The 26,053-nt window shown below is 59.5% G+C and overlaps 2 protein-coding genes across 7 annotated transcripts; both read left to right on the top strand.

Annotated features, from left to right (window-relative positions):
* Window positions 1-2,478: 2,478 nt before the first annotated feature.
* Window positions 2,479-19,075, top strand: CCNF (cyclin F). Of its 4 annotated transcripts, XM_065924085.1 has the most exons (17): window positions 2,479-2,580; window positions 3,634-3,788; window positions 5,027-5,133; window positions 6,068-6,135; window positions 7,470-7,663; window positions 8,021-8,074; window positions 8,685-8,789; window positions 9,075-9,152; window positions 10,439-10,590; window positions 12,944-13,108; window positions 14,852-14,975; window positions 15,240-15,420; window positions 15,743-15,830; window positions 16,974-17,073; window positions 17,146-17,273; window positions 17,820-17,989; window positions 18,597-19,075. In XM_065924085.1, exons 1-17 carry the CDS (start codon window positions 2,565-2,567, stop codon window positions 19,073-19,075), a joined length of 2,364 nt encoding a protein of 787 aa, XP_065780157.1. In that variant the 5' UTR covers window positions 2,479-2,564. The 4 variants fall into 4 exon arrangements, with proteins under 4 accessions (XP_065780157.1, XP_065780159.1, XP_065780160.1 ...); XM_065924087.1 differs by lacking the exons at window positions 2,479-2,580; window positions 3,634-3,788; window positions 5,027-5,133; ... (4 more) ...; window positions 9,075-9,152; window positions 10,439-10,590 and adding an exon at window positions 10,600-11,022; XM_065924088.1 differs by lacking the exons at window positions 2,479-2,580; window positions 3,634-3,788; window positions 5,027-5,133; ... (4 more) ...; window positions 9,075-9,152; window positions 10,439-10,590 and adding an exon at window positions 10,600-11,000.
* A 2,656-nt stretch (window positions 19,076-21,731) lies between these two features.
* TEDC2 (tubulin epsilon and delta complex 2) lies at window positions 21,732-26,053 on the top strand. 3 transcript variants are annotated; one of them, XM_065924089.1, is made up of 10 exons: window positions 21,732-21,799; window positions 21,874-21,972; window positions 22,197-22,267; window positions 22,365-22,767; window positions 23,251-23,304; window positions 23,857-23,953; window positions 24,117-24,216; window positions 24,309-24,410; window positions 25,056-25,243; window positions 25,497-26,053. In XM_065924089.1, the coding sequence occupies exons 1-10, from the start codon at window positions 21,774-21,776 to the stop codon at window positions 25,656-25,658; spliced, it is 1,302 nt and encodes a 433-aa protein (XP_065780161.1). In that variant the 5' UTR covers window positions 21,732-21,773; the 3' UTR covers window positions 25,659-26,053. The 3 variants fall into 3 exon arrangements, with proteins under 3 accessions (XP_065780161.1, XP_065780163.1, XP_065780164.1); XM_065924091.1 differs by having other exon boundaries at window positions 25,059-25,243; XM_065924092.1 differs by lacking the exon at window positions 23,251-23,304.

The following is a 26,053-nucleotide window of genomic DNA, read 5'->3' on the forward strand; positions in this document are numbered from 1 at the left end:
TAAAGAGTTCCCTGTGCCAGGTTAGCCCGAGTGCACACAGCCTGCCATGGGCTGCAAGGTGTACAGAGGCAACCTGAAGTCCCAGTAAATTCAGCTTGGGGGTGGAGGGGTGGGTTGGCTTTCTGCCAGATTGAGGGCACCCGCCTTAGAGGCCTGGTGGAGAATCCAGGTCCATTTCTGTGGAAAGGGATCCCCTTGGATCACACATGAGTGGGCTGCAGCCTCACTGAGACCTGGCCGTGGGATCAGAGGGACACCTGTCACATCCCTTCAGGAGCACGAAGGCTTGGGGGTGACCATGGCTGTAAGAGGGCCGTGCTTCTGAGCGCGGTGTAACAGGGTCGTGCTTCTGAGCACGGTGTAACAGGGCCATGCTTCTGAAAGTAGGAGGCAAGAGAAGTTTGCAAACCTAAGTCACCATTTTTCAATATTTCAATTTGTGTGGCTCCATCTGTTCTCTGCCCTGGCCCTAACACTAACCCTAACCTGTGTGTGGCCCTCCATCAACCTGTGATGTAGTCATAATTATTATCCCCATTGCCTGGAAGAGTAAGCTGAGACCTAGAGACATCCAGCAACTTTCCACAGTCAGCTGATGGCAGAGCCAGGATTCACCTCAGGCAGAAGTTCTCAAGTGGGGTTCCTGACTGGAAGCATCCACCTCTTCAGAAACTTGTTAGAAATGCAGGTTCTTGCGCCCCCACCCCAGCACCGTTGAATCAGAAATTTGGCGGGTGAGGTCCACCAATCTGTGTTCTGATGCAGCTCGGGCCTGAGAGGCAGTGAGCAAAGGCTGTGAGCTGGGACCATCAAGCCTGAGTGTAGCCCTGCACTTTTGTCACAAGGGCCCTCCAAGAAGGGCCCGGGCACACAGCTGCTCCTCCAGCGTGGTCACGCCAGCCCCTCTCACAAGCCCCGCTGGGCTCCTTTGCAGGTAGCTCTCTCCCTCCCTTCTAAGCCAAGCTCCGGGAGGGAGTGTGGTGTCTGCCGTCCCTGGCCCCACTTCCCACCCCCACGCAACATTCCCCAGAAGCACAGCGTCCTTATGTCCAACTGCACACCCATCTTTCCTGTGACTGCTCAGAGCCTGGGCCTCTGCCTTGAGTCCAGCAACAAAGTAACAGTGCAGGGGGAGGACAACAAAGTACCAAGCAGGGAAACTCTTACCAGTGGGAACACAGGTTATGTGAGGAAGGCTGAAAGCCCTCAGGCCGGGAGGATGTGGCCAGGCCCCAGGCTTGCTCTGCCCTACCCACTCCTCCTCTGCACACACCACCCCCACCTTCTCCCCCCGGCTTGCTCATAGCCAGCTGTGATCATCTGTTCACTTGTCTCCTACTCCAGACTGCCTTGGAGGCTTGGCACCTTGGCTCCTGTGTGTGTTTAGCTGCTGAGCACAGAACGAGTACCCTGATGGAGTTCAGAGAGCAGCGTGAGGGGTGGGGGGACAGAGCACAATTTGAGGCCTCGGGAAGAGGGTAAGAAGAGAGCCTTGACTCAGGTTCCCTAGCTTCTCTGGGAAAAACCGCTGTGTCCTCGGCCATCAAGCACTTCTCCCAGAAGTCGCATTTCTTTGCTTGTCAGAATGTCTCACTGGTGGAGGTGGGATGTGAGATGGTTCCTGAAAGACAAGGCCCGGTGGGCACTGCCTGATACCTGGGTGAACAGGATGTTGCCGCCACTAAAGCAAGCAGGTGTGCTCTTCGGTTTTAGTGGGCTCCCAATTGACCGCGAGATGGTGAGGACTGACAAGGGACGGGTGAGACGGTGAGGGCTTGCCCTGGGAGGGATGGAGGAGGGTCCAGGGTGAGCCACGTTTCAAGGGAAGGACTCAGACGTGCTGGATGAGTCACCCAGGTCTGTTTCTGCCCTGCGATCTTTGCCCAGAGCGACGCAGCACAGAACCAAGGGTCTCCTCGCCTGAAGCAAGGACGGGAAGCAGGGCCTGCGGCCTCAGGGTGTGGGCCACTAAGGTCATGGGCAGCCTCGGTGAGGTGCCTCCTGCGGGCGCTCGCTCCCCTGCGTCCACGCAGGTAGAAGACCGCGTCGGGGTCCGCGCTCAGAGAACCCGGACTCGGAGGCGCGGCCGGTCCGCTCAGAACTTCACTGACAACCCACTGTGCGCCGTGGGCTCCGGTCGCCGTGACCTCTGCCGCCGAGTCAGCGGCAAGGCCAAATCCCAGAATAAGGCATGTCAACGCAGGCCGGAGCGGACCCAGGAACTCCACTGCCAGCTGCCCGAGAGCCGGGCTCCTTCAGATCCCAGCCCGTACCGGGGAGGCGGGGCGACCGCGCAGGCTCCACCAATCAGCTGCCGGCGTTCGAATTCGCATCCTGGAGCAGCCAGTCACGGGCGCCCGATGTCGAGGGGGCGTGGCTTGGGGCGGAGCCCGGCGGGGTAGTGGCGCGCGCCCCCAGTGGTGGGCCAATGGGAACGCCCGGCGCGTTTGAAAACTCAGGCGGGAGGCGGGCGGGTCTGCGCCTGCGTGGGGAGGCGCGCTCTGGGCCCGCGGGCGGGTCTGGCGGCTACAGCGGCGGCGGCGGCCACGGCAGCGGCGACGGCTATGGGGAGCGGAGGCGGTGAGCGCGGGGCGCGGGGCGCGGGGCGCGGTGGAGTGGCCTCCAGGCTGAGTGGGGCCAGCTTGAGCCTTTCGGCCCGGGGTTCGGATCGTCCCGACGGCGCCTCCCCGGCGCGCGGTTTAAATACCCAGCGGCGCCCGGCTCCGCGAGAAAGCGACGCGAGGGGACCGCTACCTGTGCAGGGCCGTGAGCGCCGCCGAGGTTTCCGTGGTTATACCGTGGCTGTCCTAGGGCAGGGGGGTGAGGAAAATGGGGCAAAAGACAAGGATCCGTCGAGCTGCGTATGCGCTCGGCTGTCGCATGAGGTTAATTACTGATGGGAAACCCGGGTGAGGAACGAGGGGAGAGGGCAGGAAGACGCCCTGAGTAGGGAACTTGCCGGTGGTGGAGCAGCCACCTCCCGCGGGGACTGGAGGAAGGAGCGGATGAAGAACCGGGTAAAGCGTCAGAGATGGCTCCTTCTGCCACAGGCTCCTCTGCTTGGAGGGAGGAAAGAGTTGCTGGAGTTGAAGTTGGAAGGACCCCCTGTCAGGGTCTCAGAGGACCTTGAGACTTGGCCGGACAGCTCTGACATCCACAGAGCTGGGACTGGCCTACCCTCCAAGTCCACTCTTGGCTTCTCTGCAGGACGGACCCTCGGAATTTGAACCTGAAAACCAGTTTGTTCAAATCCTTATTAACATTTCATGTTTTAGTCATGTGTGCAAATAGAAGCTAAGAAATCAGCTAGGGTCCAGGCGTCTCCCTGGCTAATCATCATCAACACTGTCTGCTCTTCCTTTCTTCCTTGTTGTTAACTGGGCTGTGGGTCAGATGGTTTCCCAATGGCCAGGTTACGTGATTACTACTCACCATAAACATTTATCAAGTATTTGAATGAATGAAGATGTCTTCATTTATACCACTACCACTTATTTATTTAATCTTTGGGACTGTAACTATGGCTGGGGCAGAGGACCAGTAACTGTTAAAACATGTTCAGGTGTAACTTTTCATATCAGCACAATTCATTTCCAACACATCACTTAAACCATTCCAATTTTTTTTCTTAAGTGATCCACTGTAGGTGTGCCAAGTGTTTCTGTTATCCTTCAAAGCGGAGAATAAGAAGGAGACCTCGAAACCTCACAATCTTGAATCTCCCTGAAGATGCACTCTTTCACATCCTGAAATGGCTTTCTGTTGGAGATATCCTCGCTGTCCGAGCTGTAAGTTGTCAGATGAACACAGTGTCAGCCCTGACATTATTGGTTTTACCACGAAGGCTTCATGTCTCAAATGTCAGAACAAAAACTCTGGCTAGCAATGGGGGTAGATGATCCACAACGGTGATGTTGGTAATAGACATTTGAGATTGTTTTGATGACAGGAAAGCAAAAATGTAGGATACCGAGGTTTGAGTCTGCTCTTTGCAGCGTCTATTTTAACAGAGAAAGTACCTTTTCCTGGCAAATTGAATCCCTCAAGAAATGAAACAGTATTAAGAAGAAAAAGTATGTTCTTGAGGATGGTGTGAAGTAGAAGTGTTGGTTGTTCAGTTGTGTTCAACTCTGTGATCCCATGGACTATAGCCCACCAGGCTCCTCTGTTCATGGCATTCTCCAGGCAAGAATACTGGAGTGGGTAGCTATTTCCTTCTCCAGGGGATCTTCCTGAACCAGGGATTTAACCCTGGCCTCCTGCATTACAGGCAGATTCTTTACCGTCAGAGCCACTAGAGAAGCCCTCATGAGGACAAAGCCCATATAATATCCAGTGCTGAAAGGGACTCTGGGCCTTATTGTGTGGATATCAGAACTGCTGCCCTACCCTAAGCCACTTAACCAAGGGCATCCAGCAAATTAGTGCGGGAACACCCATAAGAACCCATTTGTCTGACTCCCAAACCTGCCTCCATTGCGTTCATAACATCTGCAGGTGCCATTTCCAGTGGCAGTAGGAGCTTTTGCACTTAAAATGCATACCTGTGCTCAGGGCCCCCGGCCTGGACACTGCCTGCCCTCACCCAGGGCAGAGGTCCCGCCTGAGGCTGCTGCCATGTGGTTCAGTTTTTCCTGAGTGCCCCCATTGACCCCCAGGTTCCAACTGTGCTCCCACTAGCAAAACTCTAAGTAGAGGAGCTCAAAACAGATTTCTGACCTACCCGTTAGCCTCAGAGTTGGTTTCCCTGGTCGTTGCAGGTGTATAGCATTATATCCCGTTTCTCAGCCTGGTGTGTACCCCCACTTCCAGGACCTGTCCCCACCTTTAGAACCACAGAGAAAGTTGTGTCTGATTTCTTTTCTCTGTTCAAAGCAACTGCTAGTTACTGTGATACACAGAGCCCGGGAGGCCTTACTGGTAGGGTCGGAGGGAGACAGGAGACCCTACGTTTTCAGGAGCTCCAGAAGCGGGGCTTCCCTGTAGCCCCTTGATAACCCCCCACCCCACTCCCATTGTTCCTCAGGTACATTCCCACCTGAAGTATTTGGTGGACAACCATGCCAGTGTGTGGGCATGTGCCAGCTTCCAGGAGCTGTGGCCTTCTCCAGGGAACTTGAAGCTCTTTGAAAGGTATCTGCACCCGAGAGCAGCCAGGCTTCCTCTCACTCCTGGCCTTCCCCGCTGTGCCAGTCTGTCTCAGGACCGGACCTGACCACAATTTTCCTTGTGCTCGTAGCCCCCTATCAACACCACATCCCCCAGGGAGTGACTGAGCGTGTAGACCTCACTCATTGAGTCACACGACTTCCAGCACGGTCATGGGTCATCTGCACCCCCAGCTCAGGCCTGCCACTTATTAGTCACAGTGGTGCTTCCAGAAGGTCCTCGTAGGCTGTGACCCATCCCATGTGGCTCAGATGCAGGTCACCTGCACGTGGAAACTTCTTATTTCTCTTACTTTGGTCAGGACCATGTGGTTTGAATCCTAGTGCATTACACTCCCTGACTGATCCCACCCCCTCCAACTGAAACCTGGAGGAAGAGCCAGAGGGGCCAAGAGTCGCACAGTGTGCCCGTGGTCACAGGCAGGCTGCCTGAGACATAGTCCACGAACCATACAGCCCATCCACTTAGAGTGTACTGATCAAGTGGTTTTTAATATATTCACAGCGTTGTGCAATCATCTACACTGTCTGACTTTAGGACCTTCTCGTGACCCCTGGATGAAGCCGCATAATCATTCGCAGTCCCTCCCTATCTTCCCAATAGTAATCCAGACCCTAGACAACCTCTCAATCACTGTCTGTCTCCATGCATTTGCCTGTCCCGGGCATCTCATATGAGCGGGGTCACACACCGTGTGGCCTGTTGTGACTGTCTTCTTTCGCTTAAGCATGTTTTTAAGCCTCATGTGTGATATAGTGTGTCGTGGATAATAGATGTTTAGTCATTACCAGAAAAAAGCTTCTGTTCAGAAAGTAAGTACTGTAGTTTCAGGTGCTGTGGTAGGACATAGCTTTAATAGAATAAAATCATGCAGTGTTTCATGTTCCTGTTGTTCCAGGGCTGCTGAGAAAGGGAACTTTGAAGCTGCCGTGAAGCTGGGCATTGCCTACCTCTACAACGAAGGCTGTAAGTGCTGCCGGGTCTGGGGCTGGCCTCGCCCTGATTGACGTTGACACTTTAGAACAAGCGCTAGGGACTTCCCTGGTGGTCCAGGGTTAAGACTCCAAGCTTCCAGGGAACTCAGATCCCACGTGCATTACATTGCAGTCAGAAAAAAAAAGAAAACTAGAACTCACATAAGCCCATGCCCGTGTTAGCAGTTTAGTCGCTGCTCTCGCTGTGTCTGGCTGTGTACCATTGTATCTTGGGAGCTTGTGTCAGAGAGGCGTCCTGCTCAGGGACTCATTGATGAGCTTTGATTCTGTAGGTTGGGAGGTCACCTCTTACTTAACGAGCCTTTAATTTCGATTGACAATGAGTGGCTTTGAGTAGAGACTCGGAATGGGGACTTCTCAGGCGAGCTAGCCCTCCCGGCTCCCTAGTTAACACCATAGCCCACAAGTAGACCCCAGCTTCTCTCCTTGGCCACAGCTAATTTGAGGGACTTGGGGCAGCAGTCATAGCATGCCTGATGCCTGGTGTCGGTAACACAGGGAGGGAGCCAAGGCCCTCTGCGGGAGGCAAGTTCAGGCAGGCCAAAGCCAGCTGGTACCTAGATTCCTTCACCCCCAGGGGCAGGTGCTGCTCAAAAGAGCTTGATACAACCCTCTCTCCCGACTCCTGCTGATCTGCTGGGCTCACTAAGGAACCTCATCCTGGTTCCTCCTGCAGGCAGGAACCAGCCTGCACCTCATCATGTCCCAGCTCCCAAAACACAAAGTCTTGAGTACCTCCACCATTTTTCTGCTTCTAAAAGACCTGGCACCTTGCTGAGAGGTCGCCCCAGTCATAGTTGGTTGACTGGACTGTTGACGTGGAGACGATGAGCCGTCCTGTGCCCACCCTCCCGTTATCTGATCATCCCATCATCCAGGCTTTGCCCAGAGAATTCCCACCGTTCAGCTCACCCATCCAGGTGTGCAGCCCAGTCAGTGTCTTCAGAACTGTGCGACCAACACCGCTCGTTTTGAAATGCTCTTGTCACCCCAGAAAAAAGCCCCTGCTAAGCGGGGGCTGGGTGGCAGTCGCCCACAGGAGGGTGGGCCTGTGATACCTCCATGGGGTGGGGGGTGGGGGGCACCTTCCTGGATTTTCAGACTCCAGGCTGTGGGTGGAGCCACAGGGCACTTGGTTCACAAAACACAGGAAGAAAAGCATGGAGCCCCCATCCAGGCTCTTCTGTCCTAAAGCACCAACAACCTCGCGTGGCAGCGGCCTAAGGCCCTAGACTTTTCGAAAGGACTGGGGGCACCGCTGTGCCCACCCCCAGACATCCTGGCTCACTCTGTCCGTCTCTGCAGTGTCAGTGTCTGACGAGGCCCGAGCGGAAGTGAACGGCCTGAAGGCGTCTCGCTACTTCAGCCTGGCGGAGCGGCTGAACGTGGGCGCCGCGCCCTTCATCTGGCTCTTCATTCGCCCGCCTTGGTCGGTGTCCGGGAGCTGCTGCAAGGCCGTGGTTCATGAGAGCCTCAGGGCGGAGTGCCAGCTACAGAAAGTGAGTCCCTGCCCGGGGTGCGGGTGGGGCACCCCACAGGGTCCCAGGAGAGGAGACTGCCCTGGGGGGAGATGCTGTGGACTGGGTGAAGTCAGGGACTTGAGGGCAGCGGAGGCTCTGAAAACAATGTGAATATGGGAGCATCTGCAAACAACCAGCAGGAGACGTCAGAGCTAGGGTTGGGGGCCTGGGGGCAGGGCGGGGCTGCAGACGGTGCCCGCGGAGAGGGACGGCCAGAGGCTCCGTGACACGGTTGGCAGAGGCCGGCCGGGGAGCAAGAGGACCTGCACACGGGGGTGCAGCGGGGGTCGGGGGCCCCAGGAAGTTCCCCACTGACGGTCACCCTTCCTTCTCTAGACCCACAGGGCGTCCATACTGCACTGCCTGGGAAGGGTGCTGAGCCTCTTCGAGGTGAGTCCCCCGCCCGCCCCCGTGCTGCTTGGCGTCCTGGCCCGGGTGGGCACGGGCACAGCGGGTCTGCGGCTCTGTGCTGCTCGCCTCTCCGGCAGCTGCAACCACCGAGGACTAGGACGCTCATGAGAGGCCGCGGGAGGGGACCGGGAGGTCTCCCAGCCGGGAGGAGCCTGTCTGTACGCCGGTGGAGCCAGAGCGTCTGATAGGCAGGACGGCCCGCATGCCTCCCGACCGGCTCCGGGCGGCTCCCTCCGCCTCCTCACACCGTCGACTCCACTTAGCACAGGGCCCCCAGCAGCAGTTTGGGGAGGGCGGTGGCCTCTGGTGACAGGCGCTCTGACTGCAGCAGGGCGGGATGCGGGGTGTGAGCGAGGAGCCAGAGGGCCTTGGGGATCTCCACCACCCCCCATCTTCGTCACCGAGCGGGCAGCTCCGGGCCAAAGCCAGCCCAGCCCCAGGCAGGAAGAGCAAGGCCCGAGGGCAGAGCTCTTGGGCTCACACCACCTCGGTTCTCACATGGCATATTTCCAGGGAAGTTGTTTCTCTGCTAATTTAGTTGACTCATTTTATTAAAGGTGAGCACTGCATGTGTGGTTACTTATTCTAGGATGAAGAGAAGCAGAAGCAGGCCCGGAACCTGTTTGAAGAGTCCGCTAACCAGGGGTGTCTGACCAGCTCATACCTCCTCTGGGAGAGTGACAGGCGGATGGATGTGAGTGGGCCTAGGTCTGGGAGAGTGAGGGTGACGCGGGCCAGAGGCTTGGTCTCAGAGCAACCCTGGACAAGGGTCTGCCAATGCAGGGAGTCCTCCTGGGTCCCCCGGGGCTGCTCTCAGCTCCACCCTGGGAACGACCACCACCACTCGGGGCAAGAAGGGTCAGAAAGAAGGCCCAGCTGGGGCCCCTCTGGGGGTCTTGGGGGAACATTGAAGAACCCCGGGGGTTGGTTCTGAGTTCCTCCAGAGACACGCCCATGTAAGGGCATCTCACATTGACAGATGCTGGACCCCGGACGGTGCCTCCACAGCTTCCGGAAGCTCAGGGACTTTGCTGCCAAAGGCTGCTGGGAAGCGCAGGTGAGCTGGGAGCCAGTTTGGTCCCAGTGCCTCCTCTCTGGGACCCGGGGCAGGGCTGCCAGGCTCCCGTGGGGGGCAGGGGAGTCATGGCAGGGCAACTCTGAGGGTGGTCAGCTCTGAGGTGTGCAGGGAGGGCAGCCTGGGGACGCTTTACCCATGGCACTGAAGACAGCCAGCCTCGTCATCCTTACGTGCTGTGGACTAACCACAGCTGCTGTCAGTGTGGACAGCTCCCTAAAGCAGGCCTGCGGGGACAGCATCTTGGCAGCGGGACCTGAGGCTCCTTAGAGCAGGTTGGCGTGAGGAACGCTATCCTCTTCCCAGTATCTGACCCCTCACCAGGTGGTCCGGCGTTGGACCTGGACGTTGGAGGGTTGTAGTTGGCGTTCACCATACACTGTCCCTGTGCAGCTGTAAGGAAGTCACTATTTCCAGACAAATCAGAGGAAGTCCCCGTTGGCCAAGCTGGTGCCTGTGACCCCATCAAGTTGGGACTTCAGTCACTGGCCGTTAAAAACTTGGGACAAAGTCTGCAGCAAGGATGCCCACCTGCCACATGACAGGCCACTATAATGTTTGTGTCCAGGAAGGCACGCAGCACGTTTACGAGAAATGTAACGATCAACAGTGTGTTGCTAAGACAAGGTCAGACTGATGAGTAAAAACAGTAAGGCCCCATAGAAGTACACAGGGCCTCAGTATGCTCAGAAACGAGCGAGTAAATACTAGCCGTCAAAATACGGGGCAGGTTTGACCTTCACTGTTCATCGGAAAGGCGCCCGTTCAGAGAGGTCATGGCCAATCCCACGAGCAGATCACACACATATTCTTTGCTTCTGAGTGGCTAGCTAGTAACTTCTGAAAACAAACACTCTCAAGGAAAGCAGTTTGGGCCAGCCAAGATGTGATAAGATAGCCTTCAGTGTTCCTGTGATGGGGGTGACAGTCCGAGCAGGCCTTCCAGAAAGCGTCAGGGCACAGGCAGTGCCCACCTGGGGGTCAGCCACATGGCAGAAGGCGCACAGGCGTGCACAGCGGCGGCCCCCCAGGTGACAAAGCCGACAGAAACCCCCTCAGAGCAAGAGCAGGGCGAGGAGGGGCCGACCTCCGATTCTGTACCTTTCATCCGTTTTAAACGTTCTACCATGACTTACTAGTTACTTCCAAAAACGTAAGTAAAATTGTGGTCCTTCTGTTCCGGCAGGCTTAGAGGGTGTAAATGGGCCAGGGTGTTGACAGACAAGAAGGCCCTGCCCCTGCTCACCCCACGACTCTTCCGCCCGCAGCTGTCTCTAGCCAAAGCCTGTGCACACGGACACCAGCTCGGATTGGAAGCAAAAGCCTCCAGCGAGATAGTCTGCCAGTTGTTCCAGGCCTCCCACGCTGTCAATAAGCAGAGGGTCTTCTCTGTCCAGAAGGGGCTCAATGACACGATGAGGTGAGGGGCCAGAACTGCCCATGGTGACGAGGTCCTGTGACAGGCCCACCGGGATTCCCCACCCCCACCCCCGGTGTGCGTGTACATGCATGCACATGTGTGTGTGTGTGTTTTCTAAAACCAGTAATGCCCGAGTTATCTAGGGCTTTGGGAAAAAAAGAAAACTCCCATATGAGTGTCTGTTCTCTCCAGTTTCCCTTTTTAAGCGTCAGAAAGTGTTAAACCATTTTAAACACCTTTCTAAAATGACGCCAGAAAAACCACCTTTTTTTTCCAACCCATCCTCACGAGCATCAGCATCAGCAGGGGAAGTGGGGGCCTGCAGCCTCAGAACCCCGTGACCTGCCTCTTTCCGCAAGTCCTTCTCCTCTGAAGTTTGGAGATGACACACTGTTACAATCACAGAACATGTGAGAAAGCAAAATGGAAAATGTGAATAATTTTTCAAGCTTATGCGAGGGATCTTAAATGCGTTTTAGATGTATAACGGGCAGGCCCTGGCTGTGCTGCTACCTCTCCGCTCACAGCAGGGGGGCAGTGTCCCCTGCTCCCACGCTAAATGTCACCAAACTGCTGTACCTTTTTTCTTTTTATTTGACTAATTTATCTGGCTGCACCAGGTCTTAGTTGCAGCATGCAGGATCTCTTAGTTGCAGCACGTGGGATCTAGTTCTCTGACCAGGGATCGAACCCAGGCCCCCTGCACTGGGAGCTTGGGAGCTCGAAGTCGCAGCCGCTGGGCCACCAAGGGAGTCCCAAGCTGCTGTGCTCCTGAGTCGACCTGCCTTGGTGGTGCCCCTCCTGCCTTGTGCCCTCCCAGTCTTTCCGTTTTTTTGCGGGGGTGGGGGGCACTGTTGCTATTCCTTTTGTGTGTTGGGAGTGAGGGTTAACATAGACAACCTTTTTTGCTTTTCAAAAGCTAAAGTAGTTTTATTGAAATAATAACATAATATTATTTCAGCCACAAGTTGAGCATTTGTCTGTTTTCCTCCATGTCAGACAAGAGCCGACTTCTTCCTTTTCTTTAGTTGAGTTATAATTGATTTCCAACATTAGTTTCGGGTTTAACCACTTTAAAGTGTGTGGTTCGGTTGGTCGGTTTTTGTCAGGTCACTGTGTTTATCCAGGGTATCCTCGCAGGGAGCATCGTCCTCTGCTCCCAGTCGTGGCTGGTATGGCCCTCACACTCCTGGGTGCTCCTCCCGGCCGCCCCCTCTGGTCCCCTGCTCACTCTGCCCTCACCCCCCTGTGCCTTCCCTCTGCCTGTGAAACACGCTCCTGTCTGGCTGCCCACCTGGAGCCGCCCTCCACCTGCACAGAGCCCCTCGCCATCACGGCTCGTCCCTCTGGCTTCTGTTCTCCCATCTCCTCTCCTTTGTCCACTCCGCCCGGGCATCCTTGCCGCTGCGTGCAGTGTACCCTGTGACGTCAGGGTCCCGGCTTGGCCTTGGCGCCATCGAGGAGGAGGGACCCTGTGTCTGCTAGCTCTGCAGCCCGAGCCCTCCATCATGGTCACCTGGTGGCTGAGAGCTCAAGCACCCGGGCTCAATGCATCCTGCTTGGGCTGCATTCCTGGCTCTTTGCTCAACCTCAGGGGGTTGTGACAAATGACCCCATGGTGAGGGTTCTTCAGGGAGGAGACAGGTTTCCAGGATAGTAACCTTTCACCTGTGACTGTCCCCAGTCTCCAGAGCAAATCTGCTCTGCCCCTTTATAAGTGACAGTCCAAGTTTATCCAGTGCCAGGGGGCCCCTGGGTGGGGGTGGGCAGGGTCCATATGTGTGCGCCCACCTGCCTCCCAGGAACCAAGTCAGGAGTGGTGGGGCCCCCACCCCCTTGGACGGCTGCCGGCATAAGCCCGTGACGCCCGAAGTGACCACTTGCCCCTCAGGATGGCTGGCTGGGCGGGACTGGGAGACAGGACCCCGTGGAGGTTCGGGGAGCAGGAGACAGGACCCCATGAGGTTCGGGGCCCTGCAGAGGCTCTGCCTGGTGTTCAGGGCCCCATGGAGGTTTGGGGAGTGGGAGACAGGACCCCGTGGAGGTTTGGGGAGCGGGAGACAGGGCCCCGTGGAGGTTTGGGGAGCGGGAGACAGGACCCCATGAGGTTCAGGGCCCTGCAGAGGCTCTGCCTGGTGTTCAGAGCCCCATGGAGGTTTGGGGAGCAGGAGACAGGACCCCATGAGGTTCAGGGCCCTGCAGAGGCTCTGCCTGGTGTTCAGGGCCCCGTGGAGGTTCAGGGAGCGGGAGACAGGACCCTGTGGAGGTTCGGGGAGTGGGAGACAGGACCCTGTGAGGTTCGGGGCCCTGCAGAGGCTCTGCCTGGTGTTCAGGGGCAGCACTCTTCCCACAGGTACATCCTCATCGACTGGCTGGTGGAGGTCGCGACCATGAAGGACTTCTCGAGCCTGTGTCTCCACCTGACTGTGGAGTGCGTGGATCGATACCTACGGAGGCGGCTGGTGCCCCGGTACCGGCTGCAGCTGCTGGGCATCGCCTGCATGGTCATCTGCACGCGGTGAGAAACCCCTGGCTGGCCCTGCCCAGGTCACAGGCTGGCTTCTCAGTGGGATGAACAGGGCTTCGGCACCCCACCTCATGATAATGGGGCTCTAATCTCAGGGGTGCCCAAAGCAGGTGGTCTTCCCCACACGGGGGCAGCAGGGCTGACCCTCCATGCGCGGGCAGCCGCCGTTCATCCCTGTGGTGGCCTTGCTTGGGCAGGAGCTGTGTTCCCCTGGCCCCTGAGGGCAACACGGAGATGCGGGAGGCCACAGTCGGCTGCCCTTCCAAGTCAGGCTGTCAGCTCTGTGTCTAGAGACCCACGTCCAGCCAGGTTCACACCCCCTCCTACCCTGGGGACAGGATGCGGGCTCCTCAGAGGTGGCTGTTCTGACTCTTCCCGTCAGCCGTCTTAAGTTTCACGAAAGCCCACCTTCCTAAAATCAGCACTTCACCCACCCAGTTTTGCCTTTGGACAGAGCGTGGGTGGCACATCCCACCACACATGTTGCTTTTTTGTGTGTTTTAAACCAGCTTTCTCCTACATGGCCTGCCATCGTCCGGGGCAGTGCCTGTCTGTAAGGCTTAGGGGGTGAGGGGCAGGCTCACTGCACACAGTGGCGTCAACTACGGAGGACTGGTCTATCTTTGGAACAGTGACCCAGAGGCGTGTGTCACTGGGGTGTAGTGTATCTGCTTCATCAGCTCATGCAGGCGCCTGAGGCCCTGACTTGCTCTCTGCCACTTGCCATGGCCCCTGAGGCCACCCGGTCCACGCCTGCAGCGCGCTCCGTCCTGTGGCCCTGATGGGAACTGGGCGCTATGGTTTCCTGGTGGCCAGGGAAGCAGGGTGTCCACAGGCAGAGGGAGCGGGGCTCAGGCCACACGCGGTCTGGCACCTCTCACACGTGCCTCAGAACCCGGAGCTCCGGGTCTTGTCACCAGAGAGGGCTGGACAGATAGGTCCCCAGCCTCCCCAGGTCTAAACGCCATGGTTACGTCCTTGCCATCAGAGACTGGGGGACCGGCCGTGAGATAATCGCTTTAAAAGATCTTTAGGGGCTGAGACACCCCTTCGTCCACTCTGCCACTGCCTGAGCACAAACTCGCGTCCACCCCTCTCGACGTCACTGCACCCCGCACCTATGGTCCCCACTGTTCTGTCCTCTCAGCCAAGCCACCGCGGGAGCTACAGAGTGACCGAGTGGCTGCGGGCTCAGCCCCCATCACCCTGGCGCAGGGAGGGGCCCTCAGAGGCCACCAGACCAGTGTGTCCCTTGCTAACTGGCGCTGGGAGAGAGGAGAAAACAGGGTGACCACCTGCCCAAGGACCGCCCAAGTCCCTCTGCCCGACCCTGGGCCAGGTCCAGACCTCCAGACAGCCTCTGACTCTGGTTCTGCTGACTCGACTGCCTTCCGGGTTGAAGCTGTTCATGCTCGCTCCGGAGCGGCTGGCACAAGGCAGGGCAAACCCTCATTTGCCGCTCCCTCCCTTCGTGGGGAGGGATTGGCCGCTGACACCCTTCGTGGCTAGATTTTGCAGAGACACCTGCATGCCCAGCAGCCTAGCCACTCTCCTGCCACAGGTCTGTGGCGCTCATACCCCTGCCCCTCAGCCTCTACGACAGGCTCACATGACCATTACAGTTAACCTCACCCGCCGGGGGCAGCCAGGTCAACTCATTGGACTCCCCACCCCATCGCTGAAGCCTGAAGCCCGCCGAGGGGCATGAGCTCAGACCCCTTGTTGACACTCCAGGTTCATCAGCAAAGAGATCCTGACGATCCGGGAGGCCGTGTGGCTTACAGACAACACCTACAAGTACGAGGACCTGGTGAGGATGATGGGCGAGATCATCTCGGCCCTGGACGGGAAGATCCGGGTAAGCGGCCACTCGCCTTTTCCTCCTGAATCGAGGCTGAGTCGCACTGGGGGGTGGGAGGAGCAGAGGGCATGTGCATGGCTCTGGGCTTCTCTGCTCAGGGAAGCCCTCCAGGACCCAGAGGGCACAAGGCCACAGCCACTCGGCGTTTCCAGTGAGTGTGCTGGCCACTAGGAGGGCAGTGTGTCTGCAGTCCAGCCTCCCCCGAGCTGGCAGAAGGGCCCTCTGCATGCCGTGACCCCACGCCCACCGCCCTCCCGCCAGGTCCCCACCGTGGTTGATTACAAGGATGTCCTGCTGACGCTCGTCCCCATGGCACCAAGAACCCAGCACTTGTGCGGCTTCCTCTGCGAGCTCTCCCTGCTGCATACCAGCCTGGCCGCCTACGCCCCGGCCCACCTGGCTGCGGCCGCCCTGCTGCTGGCGAGGCTGACACACGGGCAGAGTAAGCGGCAGGTCCTTCCCGCCCGCCTCTCAGAGCCGGGCTGAGCCCGTGGGCGAGGGTCTCCGAGAGTCAGGAGCTGGTGCTCGGGTCCTGGGGAGGGAGGGAGACAAAGCAGCATGCTCCTCTCTCCTGAGGAGGAGGCAGCAGGATAGACTAAGAGCCCTTGTCTGGGGGTGGCTTGGTATTCCCCCTGCAGGGCGCAGCGGGCATGCGTGCCCTGGGCACAGGGCCTTTTCAGCGCTGAGCCCTAGGAAGCTCCATTCCAGAACCACTGGGGCTGTGGGTGTCAAGGTGGCCCCACGACCCCCACTTCCCTCCCCAGCGCAGCCCTGGACCACCCAGTTGTGGGACCTCACCGGCTTCTCCTGTGAAGACCTCATCCCCTGTGTCTTAAGTCTTCATCAGAAGTGGTAAGTGTGTAAGGAAGTGAGCCCCACACACAGGGTACATCCTCCACGCCGTGGGTCCAGAGGGAGTTCATGTCACAGGAGGGCTGTCGGGCCATGAGCTGCAGGTCTCAGGGTTGGCGTTTAGAAGTCCCAGGGCCATGTTGCTTAGCGAACATGTTTTTAACGTTTGCTGTGTGGGCAGCAGCTCCTCCCCACCCAAACCTAACTCCACAGACAGTAGAGCATAAGAAAAGACGGTGGTAAATCACTGGAGGCTGGCATTGGCAGACTGCAGCCTGGGCACAGGCCGGCCGCGCCTGCCTCAGGGGCTCAGCCCTTCCCCTCTCACCTCACCCCGGCTGGCAGCCTCGCTGCTCCCACGCGGTCCCACCCACACTGCGTGCTCCGAAGCCCCCAGGGTCTCCTCTTTTCTCAGGCCACGCGGCCTCAGCGTCCCCTTCCCCCACCCAAGGGGCCGGGTGATTCTGCCTCCCTGCTACCTTCCCCTACTTTTTTTGTTTTTTCAATCCAGATAAACTGGAAATACTTATTTACAAATGAAACTTTTTTTTAAGTGTGCAGTTCAACAGGCTTTTGGTATAGAGTTGTGCAGGCATCACCACCATCAATCAAAGAACATCTTCTCCCTCAAAGAAACCTGCAGTGCCTCCCTAATACCTTCAGGTGTCCCCTCCCCACCGGGCCCCACCCCGCAACACTCCTCTCCTTCCTGTTCTGGACGCTTCATCACAGGCTCGTGCACCACGAGGCCTGTAGGTGTGAGTGGCCTCCCACCTGCACGGTGTCTCCACTGTGCAGGGAGCCCCCAGGCAGAGAGGCCCTGTCTTACTTCTCCATCTCTGCATTGACAGACATTTGGGGGTTTTCTGCCTCCCCACTGCTGTGGATGACTGTGTCCAGGTCTCTGCGGGGACCTCTGCCCCCCTTTCTCTTGGGGACACACCTGGGAGTGGGCACTGGGTCATAGGTGCCTCTCGGGTTAACCGAGGGACTGCTGGGCGTCTGCACGGTGGTGCTGGGCTCGCTTCGAGGACGTCAGGTCCTCTCCCGTCTGAGCGGGGGCTGCAGGTGGAGCCTCCTGGGGGCGGTGCCAGCACTCCCTGCCCCCCGCGGTCCTTCACGTGTCTGTCTGTCTGTCGGTAGCTTCCACGATGACGCCCCCAAGGACTATAGGCAGGTGTCTCTCACTGCCGTCAAGCAGCGATTCGAGGACAAGCGCTACGAGGAGATCAGCCTGGAAGAGGTACCGAGGGGTGCCGGTGGCGGGCCCCCCTGCCCGGGGTCTTGCCACCCTCTGACCGTGGCTCCCCTGCAGGTGCTGAGCTACGGCCAGCTGTGTGCCGCCCTGGGCGTGAAGCAGGAGAGCCCGGAACCTGCGCCCTTCCTCAGCGCAGGTGATATTCACGCCTTCCTCAGCTCGCCTTCTGGGAGGAGGGCCAAGCGGTGAGTGAGCCCACGGGCCCAGCTGGGCTCCCGTGTGACCCCTGCAGCCCTTGGGGATCCCCCGGAAACGGAAGCTGGGCCGGTAGTCTACACTGCCTGCAGCCCTGCCTCCTCCCCTGCGTGGCTCCAGCCCAGCTCCCTGTGGGCTCAGTGGTCCTGAACACAGGTGGAGCCCCCCCAGGCCACGCTGCCCCACCACGCGTCGCCCCAGCACTCCAGCTGCGCCCCGAGGAGAGGCTGGGGCGCTCGGTCCCCATCACCCCATCACCCTGTCTCTTCTGTCTCAGTGTCCTGGCTGTGGTGCCTGGAATAAGCTCCCCTCCGCGCCCCCCCCCAAAGAACTCCTATTCATCCTACAAAGTCCAGATAAGCAGGGACCTCACTGTGCTGCCGGCCCGACCTCTGTGAATCAGCTGCGAGCCTCCGAGGGCACTTCCTGGGTGCTCACAGCACACGGGGCGGGGCGGGGCGGGGCGGGGCGGGGCGGGGCAGGTGCGTGCCAGGGACGCTGCCGCCTGTGACTGCATTCCCAACTCCCTTCCCCAGGAAGCGGGAGAACAGCCTCCAGGAGGACAGGGGCAGCTTCGTCACCACGCCCACCGCCGAGCTGTCCAGCCAGGAGGAGACGCTGCTGGGCAGCTTCCTGGACTGGAGCCTGGACTACTGCTCAGGCTACGAGGGCGACCAGGAGAGCGAGGGCGAGAAGGAGGGTGACGGTGAGTGGCGGGCGGCGGGCGGGCCTGGCCGGGGCTGCGGGAGCTCGTGTCCGAGGAGCCCGGAAGAGCAGAGCAGCCGGCACTACAGCCCACAGGGAGGCCACGCTGTAGCCCGGCCGGACATGTGCTGCCGGGAGGACTGCACAGGGCAGGGGCAGGATTGACCCACCTGCGTTCATGACAAGATCTTTCTAGAACATCCTGTGCTATGTGCCCCCGCTCCCCCGCTGGGTCCTGTGCCTCGGGCATCACTCCAGGCCAGGCCGCAGAGGCTCTGTCCCCATGTCTGCTCAGCCATCTGCAGACGGGGGGAAGGGAACTCGAGGGCCCGGTTTGAGGCCATGTCTATGGATTTTCCAGTTGCATGCTTCTGCGTCCACTCAGGATTAAGTGTTAGATGGCCCTCAGTGTCTTGTCCCTTCTTCCTGTTCCCCATGTCACATGGGTGTCACCCCGAGCTTGGAGGACACACCTCGCCCTTGACTTCTTAGGCAAAGGGAAGGGGACTGACCGGCAAGGGTGAGGAGCTGTGGCTGAGACGGGACCCTGGGCTCCCCTGGGTCCTGGCCGGGCAGAGGCTCACCCCGACGTCCCCCGTCCCCCACAGTGACGGCTCCTAGCGGCATCCTCGACGTCACCGTAGTCTACCTGAGCCCCGAGGAGCACTGCTGTCAGGAGTCCAGTGACGAGGAGGCCTGCCCGGAGGAGGTGTGGGGGGCCCAGGACACACAGGCGCTGGCGGCGGGCTGCCAGGCACTGCGGACCCCAGGGCCGGAGCCCCCACTGTGCGGCAGGCGGGGGCTGGGCAAGGACGTCATGACGTCGGGGTACTCCTCCGTCAGCAGTGCGAGTCCCACAGACTCCGGGCATGCGTCGGGGGGGCCCCCCCAGTCTACCTCAGAGCTGCCCATGGGCAGCAGCTTGAACACACCACCCTGCCACCACCACACCCGGAAGTCGTGTTTACAGTGCCGCCCCCCCAGCCCCCTGGAGAGCTGTGCTCCCCAACAGCAGGTGAAGAGGAAAAACCTGTCGGCCCCCAGCGAGGAGGAGGAGAACATGAACTTGGGCTTCTTGAAGCTGTGAGTGTGTCTGAGCGTGTGCCGCAGTGGACGTCCGCTGAGGGGGCGCTGCTGCTGTGCTGGTGCGGGGCGGGGGACGAGACGGGTCCCTGCGGGTCCCCGCTGGCCTCACTTGGGCCCGAGAGGAGGTCTGGAGGCGGGGACTCTTTCTCCAGGGGAGCCCATCACGAGCCGTCAGAATCTCCAAAGCACAACGAAAACTCAGATCCTTCTCTTTGGAAAGTTTAGCCTCGAAGCAGTCACACCATGCCTTGTCAGTCCTGTCTCTCTGTCCCCTCCCGTGTCTTGTCTTGCTTCCTCTGGAAAACTCAGCCCACGTCCTGGGTGAACATTCCCCACCCCCCCAGCACCCCAGGAACTGAGCTTTCACAGCTGAGAACATGTGTAGCCCAAGTGTCCACACACAGCTCCCCGTACCCCCGTCTGTTTCGTCTGGGGTCCTGGGAGATCCAACAGCCCTGAGCATGTCGCCATCCATGGGCCCACACTGCCCTGCCCTGGGCATGCATTCCTTTCCTCACCGGCTGGTGCCTCCTGCAATGAGAGAGCTCTTCCCCGGGCACCGTGGTGGGCTGTGCGTGAACACCAGGCTCGAGGTCCTTGATTCTCGGTCACAGGCTCGCTCCCTCCCATGTTCTCAGCTCCTTTTAAAAATCTGTCCCTTCTCCTGCAGTGGTCCATCTGTGTCCCCAACAGTTGGTGTCTGCATGACCCTCTCTCTGCACTGAATTGCTGGACCATTTCTTTCCCTGTCTTTATTTCCATCCTTCATCCCTCTAGGATAAAAAACAGAAGAAAAATTAAAAATAGAAGGTATTACATTTTTAAAAATTCTCAACATTATTTAGGCTCAACGAAAAATGAAAATTTGATTCAAACTCCTCAGTGCTCTCCTGACATTGTATGCAAAATCAGTTTTCCCAGAGAAGTTATCCAGGAAAAAATTAAATGTCATTTGTAACATCTGAGGTGACCAAGACACGGAAAAGCATGAACCAGAGGACTGGCTTGCTGGGTGAGGGTGAACCTGCTGTGACTTCCTGCAAATCGTGACCCTGACCGCTCTCCCCTGCTGGGCTGACCCCAATACACTCACCTGCTGTTGCTTTTGCTTCCTCTTGAAATGTCAGAAAGAACCACTTAACCAGGGGTGTCCCCCAAATGCTCTTGAACCAAAACTACAGGGACCAGGAGACGCTCGCCCGGAGAGGCTTTTCTGGGCTCTTGACTCCCTGTGGGAGCTATCTTTTTTGCTGCTGTAGGCAAATTCTGACCACCCTGGGTAGGCCGTGGTTGAGTAAGGGAATCCCAGCATCGGGACTGCAGACCTCCCTTGTCGACTGTGTGCCCCTAGGCTTGTGTGAGCCTCAGTTCCCTCATCTGTACGATGGGGTGACAATACCTACCTCACAGGGGTGTTGTGAGGATTAAATGTGATGAGGATAGTAGTAGCTGAGTGATGTGCATGTCTGAACTGCCTTGGCTCCTTGGCCCCTTATCAAAACCCAAAAGTTCTCTGCCTTCTGGCCAGCCTGCATCCGAAGAAGGAGAGTGCTCTGGTAGGGACCTAATACCACCTGACTGGGGGGTGGGGTCTCCCTGTGTCTGCTCCCCTCCCCTCCTTTCTCACTGAGAATCTCATTTCAGGCTTCCCATACTGGGCAAGAAAAGAGGCCGCTGCTGATGGAGGTGCCCACCCTAACAGCAGTCCCAGGGCTGCCTGGGTCCCACTCGACCTTCCCCCTTTTGTCCCAGCACCCTCAGCTCCCTTCCTTGGCATCTGTTCTCTGCTGTGGCACCTTCCTATTAGCAACAGTGAAACGGACACTCTATCTTTAAACAAACCCCCTCCCAGGTCTGTCCTCCATCCTGCTCTCCCCTGAGATTTCTTGGCCCCTGTGGGGTTGGCACTCATCCTTTTTTCTTGTTAGATCCAATTACAATGGGCCCTGCTGCCAGCATCACTCCTCAGCCAGCATCTGTCCCCACCACCCCCACTCCCACGTGTCTCCCGCGGACACTCCCTCCTGGGACAGGCTCCTGTGACACCAGGCTCTGCTGTCCCTCCACCACCCGGCTCCAGCTCCCCCTCACCTAGCCCCATCCGGGCACCCCTGCCCCACCGGGGACCAGCCTGCCCAGCCCCACTGGTCCTCGTGCCCATCTCTGGCTCCTGGGCCTTCTCCCCCTCTGCCGAGGTGCCCACTCCCGGATGTCATCACCTCGTCAGCGTGTCCAAAAGTGCACACTCCCTCCTGCCTTGTCCCTGCTCCCGACACACGTCATCCGTACCTCAAGCCACAGCAGTAAATACCTATGGGCCCGTCCGCGTTCCCGGCCCTGCGCTAGGTGCCCCGGGGTCAGCAAGGTCCCAGGGCCCTGCTTTAGAGCGCCCTCGATGCAAAGACGAAGCCGACCGTTAAGGGACCACAGGAGCCTCCATCTACCCCGTTATCCAAACCAGAACTGCGCGTCTTCCGAAGTCCCCCAGCTCGCTCTGCTGCCCCCGGGCGGGGGTCGGAGCCGGTCACTGCTCGGACCGCCGACCAAGGGGCGGGGCTAGAGGCGGGGTCGTCATCGGGGAAGGCGGGCCCTGACGCTGGGCTCGGGATTGGGCAGCCCGGCCGGAAAGGGCGGTCTTCTAGTCCGGAAGGGGCGGGATCTTCCGACGGCGGCAGATCGCGAAGATCCGTATCGTTCGTATGCTGCCAGCGGAGTGCTCGCGCCGGTGGGTCCGGCGTTGCTGGAGGGGCGGGGGCGGGGGCCCGGCCGGGCGCTGAGCCTCCGGTGCTTCCCTCCCAGGCTGGTGGCCGAGCTGCGGGACGCCCTGGACTCCTGCGCCGAGCGACAACGGCAGCTGGAGCAGAGCCTGCGAGTCTCCCGACGGCTGCTGCGGGCCTGGTACGCGAACCCGGAACCACCCGGCTAGGCAGCCCTCGGGCCGTCAGAACCCTGCTTGGAGCCCCGGGTCGGGAGGCCGGGCTCAGCGCTCACTTCCGAGTTGCGGGCTGCCAGTGCCCCCCGCTTTTCCCGAGGCCCTGAGAAGGGGCGCCGGCTCCTAGGCCAGGCGATTATGGGGGTCTGTTGGGCCCTGGCCGTGCCATGGCTGCCCTGTGTCCTTGCAGGGAACCAGCCGAGACCCCGGCTCCGGAGCCAACCCCAGGGCCAGAAATTAATGAAGAGGCCCCGTCTTCAGGTAAACCTTAGCCCCCCACCTTCTACAGGTGTCGTCCCCGACCTGTCTTCTGGCTGGCAGTGATCAGGGGCCTCTACCTGACTCTCGGCTTTCACAGCATACCCACCCAGCCCTCAGGACCTCAAGGAGCTGGAGCTTCTGACCCAGGCACTGGAGAAGGCAGTACGAGTGCGAAAAGGCCTCTCAAAGGCTGGAGAAGGAGTCAAGGCCCACAGCTTAAAGTCTGGGTCCACTTCCCCTGCCACCAGAGCCTCTGCCCCACCCAGCACCTCACACTGCGCTGGCAGCTGTGCACCAGAGACAAAACCCCCCAGGGGCGTCCGCCACCCGTGGGTGCCCGCAAAGGATCTCCCTGGGCGCAGGCTTCTATTGGTGGGAGATGGCGCCCATATAGGGAAGGGGGCCGGAGCCAACAAGCCTGAAGCAGGCCTCAGAGACCAGCAGATTATCCCCCAGGCTGCTCCTCAGGTTCCAGAAGCCTTTACACTCAAGGATAAGGGGTGAGTTCCCCAACAGACATTCCCTGGAGGAACTACTGTCTCTGCCTGATCAAATCCTGGGCAGCTGCAGGAGGCTAGGTTTGGGATGACAGGGAGGGCCCAGCAGTGTGGGTGTGGGTGTGGGCCCGGGAAGCCCCAGAATGTCACCCCATGAGGCCCCAGCCCGGAATCTGGTAGGTGGGACTGTTGGCGGTGACGGTGCCATGTTTGACGTCCTGGGGCCTGTCCCGCTCTCCTCCCTGACTGTTCTGTGCCCCGTGCACTTACCCACCCAGCCCGGGGGCTCCAGATGCGCTGGAGACGGCCTGGGTTCTGCTCCCCTCTCTGCCAGGCGGACCCCAGCTGCGCTGGCTCCCGTGGTCACTCTGGAAGCCCTGTCTGAGGGTCGGGAGAGCCTCACCCCTCACTGGGTTCTGAGTGGGGAGTGGGACCTGCAGCCCCCAGAGTGGGACAGAGCTGCCCTGAGCATCAGCTTCCCGACAGGGCCCTACTGCGGCTGCCAGAGGCCTTCAGGAAGGCGGCTTCCCGGAATGCCCGGTGAGGCTGGTGGGGGTGCGGGGCCCCGGGAGGGGAGGGGGAGCCAGGGGAGTGGCGGTGGGGGTGGTGGGGGCACGGGGTGGGAGAGCAGGGAGGTGGAGGCTTGGCCCGCAGGCCCCTCTGCTTGCTTTCCTGGGCAGTGACACTCTCACATCAGGAGAGTCTGCCGCCCTAGGACTGCTCTCGCGGACCCAGCTCAGCCTCTCCACTGTGAGACCTTGAGCAGGGTGCCAGGTGTCCCCAGGCCCCAGGTTGTGGAAGTGTCGTAGGGGTTAAGCCAGGTGGTGCTCAGGTGTACCCGCTGTGCCGGGTACGGAGCCAGCGCCCAGAGCTCTAGTTCCCAGTCAGTGCCAGCTTCTCTCCCCTTTTCCCGAGAATTCTTTCCTGGTATTTCCCCAAGTGGGTCAGCTCTGTCCCCCTTCCATGGGCAGTGTTCCCTCAGTTCCCTGGGCCCCTCCCCTGGGCCTCGCCTACCTCCCAGGGCCCTGGCCCGCTGACTGGCATCATCACATATTGCTCTCTGGTTTGCGGGCTGCCCATGTGTGCGTCCAGACTGTGGGCCCAGCTCAGCTCGATGCAGACTGGGGATTCTGTGGATGCTGCTGCTGCCACCGCCAAAACCGAGTTTCTCCAGAAAATGCAAACATCCGTATCCTTGCGGGGGTGGGATCCTTGCAGAGGTTCTGGCTCTAAACCTGGTTTAGAGTGTGAGGAGGAGCCACTCCAGGAAGGGCCAAAGCCACCCTGGGACCCAGCCCTGGGGGAGAGCGGAGGGGCCCGCCTGTGGGGTAGTTTCCCTGACCCGTGTGCAGGCAGGCCAGCCCGGCTCCAGGCTCAGCTCAGCAGAGGTGGAGCGCCTGCAGAAGGCCTGCTTGCTGCTGAGGCTTCGAATGAGGGAGGAGCTCACAGCAGGTTAGTGGGCCCCGTGTTGGGTCTCTAGTGGGACAGGGAGGGCTTCAGAACCCTCATGGACCTGGCCTGTGTTCCCCCCGGCTCTCGTGTAGACCCCAAGGACTGGATGCAGGAGTACCGCAGCCTGCTCACCCTGGAAGGGCTGCAGGCCCTGGCGGGGCAGTGTCTGCACGGGCTGCAGGAGCTGCACTCAGGTGAGGCCCGCCCGCCCTGCAACACGAGCTGAACTGTGTGCATGTGTGCCTGCTAAGTTGGGACCTTATGGACTGACTGTAGCCCGCCAGGCTCCTCTGTCCATGGAATTCTCCAGGCAGGAATACTGGAGTAGGTTGGCACTTCCTCCTCCAGGGGTCTTCCCAACCTAGGGATCGTAACCAAGTCTCCAATGTCTCCTGCATTGCAGGAGGGTTCTTTACCTCTGAAAGACTGGGGAAACCTGGTCGGGGTCAAAGTCCTCCAGGAACAGGGCAGTGTGGGGACTTGAACAGCACCCCCAGGGGAGTGGAGGCAGGCAGGCACGCCCTCCCCATGTCCCCCACGGGATCCTGAGTGCTCAGTAGCAGTGCTGTGGAGCTGGCCAGTGCAGCACCCCCGCTCCAGTCCCCCCTGCCCACACACAGACCCCACCAGTCTAAGTAGCTTGTGCATTTATCCACTTAGTGGGAAAGTTTCTTGTAAGAATCAGAGATTCTGGCACACGCTTGGTGTTGCAAGAGAGAGTTGTTTGTGGACAGCAGGGCTTCACCCAGGAGGCAAGGGGGGACTTTGCACCCCTAGCTGGAGCCTGGGAAGGAGGGCCCTGGCTGCTACTCATGGGGCGGTGTTCCCTGTTCTTGCAGCAGTGGTGGAACAGCCACAGGGGCCGTGGCCTGAGGGGCCCCCCAGGGCCGCCTCACCCTGTGGAGGAGGCACAGACCCAATGTGGAGCCCCCAGCTGCTTCTCTACTCCAGCACCGAGGAGCTGCAGACCCTGGCGGCCCTCAGGCTGCGGGTAGCCATGCTGGACCAGCAGGTCCATCTGGAAAAGGTACTTCCAGACTTGGGGGCGTAGGTCACCGCGTGTTCAGGAGGCGTGGGCCATGAGGAGGACTCCAGGCTGAGCCTCTTGGTTCAGCCCCCAAGATCCACCAGGGAAGGAGTGGGGGAGGGCACATGAGAGCGTGCTGGAGCTTTGGGAGGCAGAGGGAGAACTGGAGCGTGGTGCCTTGACTCCTGCCCTAGATTGGGTCCCCCCAAGTGTGCCAGCCCCCCCTGAGCCCTTGGCCCTCATCACCCCCCAGGTCCTGATGGCTGAACTGCTCCCCCTGCTAAGCGAGCAGGAGCCCCTGGGGCGCCCCTGGCTGGCGCTGTGCCGGGCTGCGTACTGCCTGCTCTGTGAGGGGGGCCAGCGCTTCCTCACCGTCCTGCAAGATGAGCCTGCTGACCGACTGAGCCCTCCCTGAGGCCAGGCCCACCCCAGCCCCCAAGCCCGCAACAAGGGAGGCTGGCTCTGCCCCCAGCCCGACTATTGGCAAGACCCCACCTTCCTAGTAATTAAATGAATGGGCATCAAGAGCATTTTCACTGGTGCAGTGAGTGGGGGCCAGAGGAGCCTGTACCCCCTTGGGAAGCCAGGTTTTCAGCCGGCGGGAACTGCCCCCGGCTCTTGCTGGGGAACTTAGAGCCTTCCTCACATTTGCTGAACCTGCTCGTCAGGGTTTGGCTTTGCTTGGCCTTCCACTAGCTTGGGAGAAGAGAGGCTATGGAGACTTTCTGAGCTACCTGCTTCCTCTTGCTGCACACTCATAATCCGCTGTGTGACACCAAAACTGCTTTAGAAACACGTATTTTTAAATCA

This window comes from Muntiacus reevesi, chromosome 2, assembly GCF_963930625.1.
Source record: "Muntiacus reevesi chromosome 2, mMunRee1.1, whole genome shotgun sequence".
NCBI lineage: Eukaryota > Metazoa > Chordata > Mammalia > Artiodactyla > Cervidae > Muntiacus > Muntiacus reevesi.

Excerpts from the sequence above, each read along its gene's own strand:
- CCNF (XM_065924085.1), top strand. Across the intron at positions 9,153-10,438 it reads AAGGCTGCTGGGAAGCGCAG|CTGTCTCTAGCCAAAGCCTG; the intron begins GTGAGCTGGGAG and ends TTCCGCCCGCAG. Across the intron at positions 14,976-15,239 it reads CCCTGGACGGGAAGATCCGG|GTCCCCACCGTGGTTGATTA; the intron begins GTAAGCGGCCAC and ends CCCTCCCGCCAG.
- TEDC2 (XM_065924089.1), top strand. The coding sequence starts at position 21,774 with ATGCTGCCAGCGGAGTGCTCGCGCCG. Across the intron at positions 24,217-24,308 it reads GAGGGAGGAGCTCACAGCAG|ACCCCAAGGACTGGATGCAG; the intron begins GTTAGTGGGCCC and ends GCTCTCGTGTAG. Across the intron at positions 24,411-25,055 it reads GCTGCAGGAGCTGCACTCAG|CAGTGGTGGAACAGCCACAG; the intron begins GTGAGGCCCGCC and ends CTGTTCTTGCAG.